This window comes from Dermatophagoides farinae, chromosome 2 (assembly GCF_024713945.1).
Source record: "Dermatophagoides farinae isolate YC_2012a chromosome 2, ASM2471394v1, whole genome shotgun sequence".
NCBI lineage: Eukaryota > Metazoa > Arthropoda > Arachnida > Sarcoptiformes > Pyroglyphidae > Dermatophagoides > Dermatophagoides farinae.
The window spans coordinates 6,866,394-6,876,510 of record NC_134678.1 but is presented as its reverse complement, the minus strand read 5'-3'; the positions used below and the strand labels follow the sequence as shown (position 1 = coordinate 6,876,510).

The 10,117-nt window shown below is 28.8% G+C and overlaps 3 protein-coding genes across 4 annotated transcripts; all 3 read left to right on the top strand.

The window, feature by feature from the left end:
• Positions 1-668: 668 nt before the first annotated feature.
• On the top strand, positions 669-6,409 carry LOC124499658 (kelch-like protein 23). 2 transcript variants are annotated; one of them, XM_075728622.1, is made up of 7 exons: positions 669-790; positions 856-1,892; positions 1,951-3,048; positions 3,115-3,498; positions 3,579-5,227; positions 5,307-5,979; positions 6,057-6,409. In XM_075728622.1, exons 5-7 carry the CDS (start codon positions 4,264-4,266, stop codon positions 6,319-6,321), a joined length of 1,902 nt encoding a protein of 633 aa, XP_075584737.1. In that variant the 5' UTR covers positions 669-790; positions 856-1,892; positions 1,951-3,048; positions 3,115-3,498; positions 3,579-4,263; the 3' UTR covers positions 6,322-6,409. The 2 variants fall into 2 exon arrangements, with proteins under 2 accessions (XP_075584737.1, XP_075584738.1); XM_075728623.1 differs by having other exon boundaries at positions 5,289-5,979.
• A 14-nt stretch (positions 6,410-6,423) lies between these two features.
• Positions 6,424-7,692, top strand: LOC124499667 (histone deacetylase 8). The gene is made up of 2 exons (XM_047063618.2): positions 6,424-6,584; positions 6,658-7,692. Exons 1-2 carry the CDS (start codon positions 6,495-6,497, stop codon positions 7,690-7,692), a joined length of 1,125 nt encoding a protein of 374 aa, XP_046919574.2. The 5' UTR covers positions 6,424-6,494.
• Positions 7,474-10,104, top strand: LOC142597295 (putative lysosomal cobalamin transporter). Its single transcript, XM_047063611.2, has 8 exons — positions 7,474-7,702; positions 7,981-8,065; positions 8,130-8,370; positions 8,445-8,607; positions 8,673-9,185; positions 9,257-9,464; positions 9,520-9,718; positions 9,783-10,104. Exons 2-8 carry the CDS (start codon positions 8,000-8,002, stop codon positions 9,980-9,982), a joined length of 1,590 nt encoding a protein of 529 aa, XP_046919567.1. The 5' UTR covers positions 7,474-7,702; positions 7,981-7,999; the 3' UTR covers positions 9,983-10,104.
• Positions 10,105-10,117: the final 13 nt, after the last annotated feature.

Here is a 10,117-nt window from a genome sequence, read left to right as displayed (position 1 = left end):
AAAAATGGACGGAAATTTAATTAAAAATTAACTGAAAAATGATGATGATGGCGGGTGATGATAATATAGGAAGTTTTTTTTCTTCCATCCATCCATCCATCTATTCATTCATCGTCGATCAAATATATGAAAATTTGTCATCATCATCATTTAAAAATTCAAATACAAATACTGAGACGACAAACCTTGTATATATTTAACACACACACAGAGAGAAAAAAGAATGGCCAGATTTTTAAAAAGGATTTAATAAAATAAAATCCAAAAAACTAGAGAGAGAGAGAATAAAATTTCGAAAAATCAAATATTATGATATCATTTTCTTTTCACTTTGAATTTTCAACTGTATCCATTGAACACACACACAATACACAATTTTTTTTTCTCACAACTTACTTGTTTATTTCAAAATGTTTTTTTTTCAAGAAAAAAAACTTGGTTCATTTGGAAAAAAAATTGATTGAAGGATCGGCTTTTTTGGCATCGATTGTGGATGGAACACATCAAAAAAAAAAAAAAAAAAAAAAAAATCGAATGGATAATAACAATTTTTTTTTGGCGCACACAAATTAGATAGCACTATTTCGACAATACATGATAGCAAAAAAACATGGGTTAAAATAATTTTCAAATGTTTTTATTTTTCCTGTGTTTGAGAAAAAAAAATCATTCAATTTTTTTTTGCCTATCCAATCAAGTTGTCATCGATTTTTTTTTCAATAAAACGTAAACTAATGTGATTGGCCATGATGGATATATGGACAACAACAACAACAACAACAATCTAATGGTAAACATCTTCATGTAAAAATTACGAAATTTTTAATATTATTTTTTTTTTCATTTGAAAAAAAGCAATTCCAATAATGCCAATTGTGGCTAAATATATTCAAATATAATTCAACGAATTTTTTTTCCAGAATGAATTTCAAAAACAATCATAAATGAATTCATCAACCAATCACTCAATGACGATTGTATATACCATTTATTCATCATAATCGATTTCAAAATGATAATTAACTAAATAATTGCCTACATGAACAGGTGAATTATTGTTATCAACTATAGTATGTCTATCGATTTTTTTTTATTTATTTCTTGTTTGTCATTTACTATGACAAATCCGGTTTTTTTTATTTGATGAAAAATTTTCAATGATTGATTTTTCGAACAACAACTTACAAACGACGACGAACAAACATTGCATCAAAGGACAAAGAAAGGACAAATTTCAATTCATGTAGCTGTTTTTGATCGATCATACGAATGAATGAATGTTTATATGATGGTAATAATAGTGACAGCCTGTTTTGGTGTGCATACCTTTTCGATTTTCTGGTGGTTTTTTTTTCTCTCCATCTGTCCATTTGCCTCTAATTTTATCCCCAATGCATCCATCCATTCATTCAATCATACAAAATGTCTGTCATCATCCAAATGAATGGCTTTCTGTTTGTCATCATCATCATTATCATCATCATCATCATCATCAAAAAAGATGATTTTGGAAAAAGGAAGAAAGACGAATGAGAAAAAAAAATTCATCGAAAAGATCCATAATTTTGATGATAAATTTATCTGTCATTCATTACAAGAAATGAAAATGATTTCAAGATATGATTGATCAATATTAATGATTGGCTTCGAATTTACAATTACAACAAATTCAATTGATTAATTTGATTTTTGTCATGAAAAAAAAATTGACAGCAATTTTTTCTCACCTGAAAATGAAATGAGCCAATTCATTCCATCCTGAAAATTTTTAAAATTTCCCTCATCCTGATTGTCATTGTGGTATGATAAATTTTTTTTTACACCATTCAAAATGATGAACGATGAAAGGAAGTGACATTTTTTTCCATAATCAAATCAATGGACAATGACAAGTAAAAAAAATTTTTTGAATGTTATTTGATGATAATGATGATGATGACACTTTTTCAGAATGTTCATTTAGGACTATTGGAAAAAAAATTGGATTGAAACCAATTGAATCTATCACAATGTGAATATAAATGTCATCCAAATGTATGATTATCGGTTGAATGGCAACCAATGTGTTTGTTCCAAAATGGCATTTATTTTTACATCAAACATTACCTCTTATTATTTGACATTCAAAAAAAAAAACAGAACAGAACGATTGATTTTTTCAAATTCCAACCATATGACAATGGCTAAAAATTGTTCAATGAAAAAAGATTTGGCAAACCCATTTATTGTTAACACGATTTTATTCATCATATTCATCCAGATCTATATATAAATATCGCCATCGAGAATCGATTGTCAGGAAGTTTATACAACAAAAAATAAATATTATCAAAAGCTAAATTTGGAAAACAAAACAAAACAAAAAAAAACTATGAAGGTCATGTCATATAATGACATAATAATAAATATATACTTCAATTGTGTAAGCAAATATCGTTAGTAAATAAGATCAACCATTGAAAATTGATGTCCATTTGATGTTTGCGTGTGTGTGTTTTTTTGTCCTTCAATTCAACATTTTTTTTATATATATATGATCATCATCAGTCAGCTTATATATTATATGAATATGATGCTTAAAAGAAAAGATTTATCATTCGAATTCGATAGTGATTAAAATCGAACGAAAAAAAAAATTAATAATAATTATCATGACAAACAAACAATCAAATAAAATAAATGGTGACAATGGAAACAAAAAACATTTCAACAACAATCGAATGAATGATTGAATGTATATTGATCAACAATTGTAATCACTGACAAACAACAAAACTTTGATTAAGTAATCATTCACTTGTTCATAATAATATTCTTCCTATGCAAAGCAAAAAAACGTGACCCGATTTATCATGATATCCAAAATGGAATGAAATGAAAACAACGAAAAAAAAACCGCCTCCAATTTGATGAATAACGACACACAGCCGAATTATATTATAAACTAGATTATTATTAAGGTCATCTTTTTTTTAAAGATGATAATCCATAAGGAAAAGAAATAATTAAGAACAACAACAACAAAAATCCTTTCAACTACTCAAATGGGTAAGATTGATGGATACGATTTTTTTTTGTTCTGTTTATTAATTTTCATAAATTTTACACACTTAGATTGGTGATATATTTTAAATTAATCATTTTATCATTTGAGAAAAAAAATCAAAAGTCCAACAACATGGATATGTCATGAGAATCAGAAAAAAAAATTTATCCAAGCTTTTTTCAATCTCCAAACAATGAACGTTGGATAATTGTTTACCATCATCGATTTTCATCTGAAACAATACATCTAAGAATACAACAAAGTGATCAAATTTTGATTCTCGGATTTAGTGCAGAAAAAATTCAAGGCAAACCATACAATAATAATGTGTATCAGTGGTGCACACATCACTGATACGATCAATACTTTTTTTTTAAATTTTCAAGTGATCCAAACAAGTGTCAAATTTAAACTTACAAGTCATATATGTCATTTTGATTATTATCATCACAGTAAGTATCATTGAGATGAAAAAAAAATTGTAATCTTTCCAAAGTTTATTGCCCGCTAATGGCCGTTTTTTTTTCTATAGAAGAAAATTTTTTATTTGGAAACGAAGATCGATTCGTATGGTTGATTGATTCTTGTTTGTTTGTATGGAAGAAAATTCTTCTTTTCAGCTATTGTGAAAAAAAGTCTAATGATCCTTTTTTTCAAAAAAAAACCCGAATCTGATGACAATATAATGACATGGTTTTAGGGTTGTAAATATGATGCTATTTCCTATACCATTATCATTTCACTGAATACTCATCAAGATAAAGGTTCTGTCATCGATGATAAGAACCACAAATGATTTATACTTTGAAAATTATCAAAATTGTTTTGCCATTACATAAAGGTATCGACATTTTTTCCCATTTTTTTTATGCCATTATTGTTATCCATCATTTCAATGTAAGGTGATGGTAATAACCTAAAATAACTTTGAAAAATTGAAAAAATATTTCTATTTCAGGTGAAAATTTAATATAATATAATACAATGACCGTCGTTGGAATTTTCAATCAGGTCAAATTCGATTCAGCTATTTCGATCGAATTTTTTCCTCAAAATTGAAAATTATAATTCAATTTGAAATCAAGGATTTGGGGGAACTTTTTATATATAAAATTCATTATTCATTAACAATGTTTAATGTTGATGATTTTTGTGCTAAATTTTTCAATTTTCGTTGAAAAAAAAACTTGTATTATATACTCTCAAACAACATAGCAATGAGCAGCAATCAAATGAATGTGACCGATGATGATGAAGATGTTACCCCGATATCGACGATGAAAGACAATAATATCGATTTCATTAATAATATGAAACGTAAAGTGCAGAAAGATGAAGAAAATCGGCGAAAGAAAATTTGTTCACAAGAAATTAATGATGAAACCATGACCTTAGCGTATGAATTAACACGAAATCAACGACTTTGGTCGATGAAAGTGAATGATGAATTTATTGATGCAGTTATTATGACCGCCGATGGTGGCCATCATGAGAATGTCCATCTATGTTTATTGCTTATGTTGAATGGAAATATATCAAATGCATTAAGATATATCAAAGATCGAAATGATGTGATTAAAGAATATGAAATTGATTCATCTGTTTCAGCTGAAGTTTTAAAACAGGTCGTACACTTTGCTTATCAAAATCATGCTGATTTGAATGAAAAAAATTGCATCGAAATAGCTGAATTTGCAGCCAAATATCGAATTGAATCATTGGTCGATCATTGTCTTCGTTATTTTCAGGATAATTGTACCATTCCTAATGTTATGAAAGGATTTAAAATTTCCATTCAAATTGGTTCAAATTATCGATCATTTTTTCAATCATTTATTGAGAATAATTTCCAGGAAATTTTGACCACCAAATTCAAAACAGATCTTTTGACAATCAATGATTGCTCGATCTTGGGAATATTCTCATCACAGCGATTAGATTCCAGAAATGAAGAGCAAATTTGGCAGATTATTCATGATTGGATCGATTATGATTGCAATAATCGTTTAAAATATATTGAACATGCCATCACTAATGTACTTCGTTTTGGACGTTTAAAGGATGAATTTTTAAAGACAAAAATTTTTGGCAATAATCTGTTCCAACAATTGGAGCCATCCTTACAAACACGGCTGATTAATTGGATCGATGATCTGAATAAACAAACGGTCATCATACGAGGTTTTTGTTGAAAATAATCATTTTACGATAGATTAGATTTTAATTTTAACGTTTTTCTTTTGATTTTTCAATCTTCTAGATGGTTTTGGATTGAAATATTGTAAACATTCAATATATTATCAACCGAGAGAAACAAAAGAATTATTACTAGTCGGTGGTGGTTGGGTAGAAGGAACAACATCAAATTCATTTGAATTATATGATTATCAAACCAATCTTTGGCTTAAATGTCCAATTGTTTTGCATAATGAAATAGCATATTTTGGATTAGAAATAATCGATGATATCGTTTATGTATTTGGTGGATCAAACGGCAAAGATGTTTATCAGAATTTACATGCATTCGATCTGAATGATCCACGACGAAAATGGACAAGTAAATGTTCAATGATTGAATGTCGATGTTACGTATCCAGTGCTAATTTAAATGGCTTATTATATGCGATCGGCGGATTTAATCGTCAAACAAGAGTTCGAAGTTGTGAACGTTATAATCCGTCATCAGATAGTTGGCAATTTGTTGCCGAATTGAATTATAGCCGATCCGATGCATCGGCCGTTGTTCATGATGGAAAAATTTTTATTGCTGGTGGTATCAATGATTCCGGTATTGAAAGTTCTGTTGAAATTTATTATCCACAATTGAATCAATGGCGGCTAATCCGATCTATGTCAACGCCACGTACTAGTTTTTCCATTGTTTCATTTCAGAATAAAATCTGGGCTTTAGGCGGTAATGATGGTGTTAAAAGGTGATATCTTAATTCTTTTTCTATAATCAATTTATGAAAAAAGAATAATTATTTACTTTTCTTTTTATTTCATGTAGATCTGGATCGGTCGAATGTTATGATCCGGAATTGAATATATGGAATGAAGCGGAAAATATGCTTATCAAACGAAGTACATTTAGTGCAATTGTTTTAAAGGGAGAACTATATGTTGTTGGTGGTTATAATAGTCAATCGCCTATTTGTGATGTAGAAAAATACGTACCGAATATCGGATGGGTAAAAGTGAAACCTTTACGACATGATCGTAGTGGCCTTAATCTTGTGTGCATACCGAACAAATATAATTTTCTAAAAATTTGAAAAAAAAACAAAAAATTTAAAAGTAGTTAAACACTGTCTTTTTAAATAAAAGATGGCAGCTCTCTCGAGTAGTTATCATTTTAGTTGACATGCTCACTCAGTTTCATTCTTTTTCAGCGAATTTTAGTTTTCAAAAATATAAATTTCAAATTCAAAAATTAATTAATTAATTAATGAATCAAAATCATTCAATCAAAGTTGGCTATGTTTATTCACGTGAACTATTATCGGTGTCAAATCAATTGCCACCAGTTAAAGGAAGGGTAAACGATTTATTTTTTTAAAAGAATTTATTTCTAACTTAAAATTTAATATATTTAAATTCCGATTCTAAAGGCTATTCTCGTACATCAATTGATTGGTGCTTATCATTTGTTCGATAATTGTTATCGTGTACAAGTGGATCAACCATTGGATGAAAATCAACTGCGTAAATTTCATTCAATTGAATTTTTGAATTATTTACGACAAATTTCGATAGATTCAGATAAAATGGATGATGATGATGAAAATGATCAATTTGGTCTCAATTATGATTGTCCACCATTTTCCGACATGTTCAAAACGATCGGATATTTAGCAGCATCAAGTATAGCTGCTGCTAATGCCATCATTAGCGGACAATGTTCAATCGTTCTTAATTGGTTTGGTGGATGGCATCATGGCCATCGTGATGAAGCTTCGGGATTTTGTTACACAAACGATATTGTATTCGCTATACTAACATTTCTTGAGAATGGATTCGACAAAATATTGTACATTGATTTAGATTTACATCACGGTAATGGTGTTGAACAGGCATTTGTACATACGAACAAAGTTTTGTGTTTATCATTACATAAATATGAATTTGGTTTTTTCCCGGACACTGGTCACATCAATGATATCGGTTTATTTCGAGGCAAATATCATTCAATAAACATGCCACTTCGAAACGGTATCAATGATGATCAATATATTGAAATATTTGATAAGATAATCAACAGGCTAATACCAAAATATCAACCTCAAGTTATCATTTGTCAATGTGGTGCTGATGGTCTAAGCGGTGATCGAATGAAATCATTTAATCTCACATCTCGTACATATTTACATTGTATCGAAAAATTATTAGAAATTCGATTACCATTGCTTATATTAGGTGGTGGTGGTTATCATCACACAAATACGGCTAAATTATGGACATTAATAACAGCCAAAGTTTTTGGCCAAAAATTGAATCCAAATATACCGGATCATGAATTCTTTCTTTATTATGGACCTGATTATGATCTATCGATAACAGAATCAATGTTACCGAATGAAAATGATCCAGAAGAATATAATGAAAAATTGAAAATTATCTTGACGAATATTGAAAAAATTCCGTAACGTCATTTATGTGCGTTTTGTGTGTGTTTGTGGCTTTAATCGCGATCGAATGAAACCAAAAAAAAAAAAAAAAAAAAATTGTTTTGATGTGCACTGTGTCTTTATTTATAAAATTTGAAATGCGTCATTTGAGCTCTTTTGTTTGCAATGGATGTGTGATATTATATAATTGTCAACGACAATAACGAAAAAAAATATGTTAAATAATAATTTCGCATTTTCTAATTAAACCAAATCTAATTCTTTTTTTTTTTTTTTTTTTTGATTGACAATAACAATAATAAAAAGTGAGATTGATTGATTAAAGATGTATACCGTATTTCCATTCGAAAATTTGGCTGGCATATTGTCATCATTTTTATTTGCTTTATTAGTAAGTTTCCTTTACACGAATCATCATAAATGATAATGGTACTAAATTTTTTTTTCTTGATTAGTTTATTATACTTTTTTCCATATATTATGTACGAAAATATTCGAATCATGAAGATTCAATCAAAACAACAAATATTACAGCTATCGTTTCATTAATCATTGCATTATTAACATGTTCATTATTACCGGTCGATATATTTATAGTATCATCGATGAAATATCCAAATGGAACATTCAAAGAATGGGCATCGAATGTAACTGAACGAGAACATTATGAGAATCAAATTTTATACACATATTATTGTAAGATAAATGAAGCTTTTATTATTATTTGTTTTAAAATTTTAATTTTTTCAATTTTTTTTTAAAATTTACAGCTCTTTATTCATTCATTTTTATGTTCGTCTTTCTGGTCATACCATTTGTCTATTTTTATTTTGAAGAACGAGAAAGTTCAATATTCGATACGAGTCCATTGTTGAATGCTCTTAAGAATACATTCATATTTGTTTTGTTGGCTGCATTTTTTCTTTTGATTGGGTATGATGAATTATTAATGAAATGATAAAATCATAAATTTGTTTCATTTATTTGGTTGATAACAGGGCTTTCGTTCCATTACGACCGACACCTGATCCGAACAATAATGGATCATGGATCGATAAATTTAAAAATTTAATCAACGTTTTAGAAAAAAATCGTGGTGAAGATGCCATGTCCATGGTGTTATCAATTTTAACGGCAATCGGCGTCACAAACGTGGCAATCTATACAGCATTCGGAATGTTTTCTTGGCCTGTCAGCCTAATAAAAGGAACAAAAAGTGCACGAACGCAGCTACAAGATATTGAAGATCGTCATCTCAATAATTCTTTCAATATAAATAGTTTGAGAGAAAAATTACGAACGACCGGACATTTAACCGAACGGGAAATGAATCGATTGCGAAGTTTAGAAGAACAGGAACGAATGACTTCTCTTGAAGAATCATATGTAATTGAATATCGTGAAAGTTATTTCTATCGATTACGATTTTTATTCAGACCGATTCAAATATTTTTCGGTACCATTATTTTATTGATATCGATTTTAGTATGGATCTCATTATTGATTACAAAGTAAGATCTTGAATTTAAATATTTAATCATTATAGATTTAAATTTTTCCTTTTTTATTAATGAAAAAATAGTGTAGACAAAGCTTTTCATTCGTTGGGTATGCATATGGGCTATGCATTGGTCAATTCAACATTTCCAAATCCGATCAATTTTATTCTATCCGAACTACAAACCGTTTATCCATTAGATTACATTCTAATTCTGATTCTCAGTTTTTCATTAGTTATGTACACCATATCAGGTTTTAAACATATTGGAATCAGATTTTTATGTATCAAGGTAAGTGTTGATAAATTAATAAACTTAAAAATAATTGCCAATTTGTCTTGAATAGTTATACAAAATCAAACCAAGAAAAACAGCACCACAAGCTATATTGTTATTGTTCGCATTGATCATGTTGGCTATACTTGGCATCAATGTTCTCTTCTATTCGGCTTTTCCACAATATGCTACATATGGTCGACAATTCTATGAAGATGTTTCAGCTAATCAAACGTTGACTAAAATCTGTACTTTGGATTCACCAAAAGGTTTGTCCTACAATCCTAAACAAAATAGATAAATTATTCAATCCTTTATCCTTGAAATATTTAGATTCATGCACAATGACACGAATGAGTGCATTGTTATTACGATTCTTTTACAAAGCCTGGTTTTTCGGTGCTTATTATTATTGGATGATGTGGACTTTTTTGATCGTTTCACTTTGTTCATTCATTTATGTTTCATTACGACCAAAACAGACGGTTACCCAAGGATTATTGGAAAATGATTTCGAAAATGAGGATGCTTGATCATAATCATAATATTTTCATTCACTTTTCATTAATTCATGATTATGAACTTTCAATAAATTTTGATTTGACGAGTATATCATCATCATTTGAATAATAAAAACTTATAACCATGTAAAATATGAAATGGTCAAA

What these genes read in the sequence shown, in the direction of transcription:
- LOC124499667 (XM_047063618.2), top strand. Translation starts at nt 6,495, where the DNA reads ATGAATCAAAATCATTCAATCAAAGTTGGCTATGTTTATTCACGTGAA. An exon ending in TGCCACCAGTTAAAGGAAGG is followed by an intron (nt 6,585 to 6,657) that starts GTAAACGATTTA and finishes CCGATTCTAAAG; the next exon opens with GCTATTCTCGTACATCAATT.
- LOC142597295 (XM_047063611.2), top strand. Translation starts at nt 8,000, where the DNA reads ATGTATACCGTATTTCCATTCGAAAATTTGGCTGGCATATTGTCATCA. An exon ending in ATCTCATTATTGATTACAAA is followed by an intron (nt 9,186 to 9,256) that starts GTAAGATCTTGA and finishes ATGAAAAAATAG; the next exon opens with TGTAGACAAAGCTTTTCATT. An exon ending in TCAGATTTTTATGTATCAAG is followed by an intron (nt 9,465 to 9,519) that starts GTAAGTGTTGAT and finishes TGTCTTGAATAG; the next exon opens with TTATACAAAATCAAACCAAG.
- LOC124499658 (XM_075728623.1), top strand. Translation starts at nt 4,264, where the DNA reads ATGAGCAGCAATCAAATGAATGTGACCGATGATGATGAAGATGTTACC. An exon ending in ACAAACGGTCATCATACGAG is followed by an intron (nt 5,228 to 5,288) that starts GTTTTTGTTGAA and finishes CGTTTTTCTTTT; the next exon opens with GATTTTTCAATCTTCTAGAT. An exon ending in GGTAATGATGGTGTTAAAAG is followed by an intron (nt 5,980 to 6,056) that starts GTGATATCTTAA and finishes TATTTCATGTAG; the next exon opens with ATCTGGATCGGTCGAATGTT.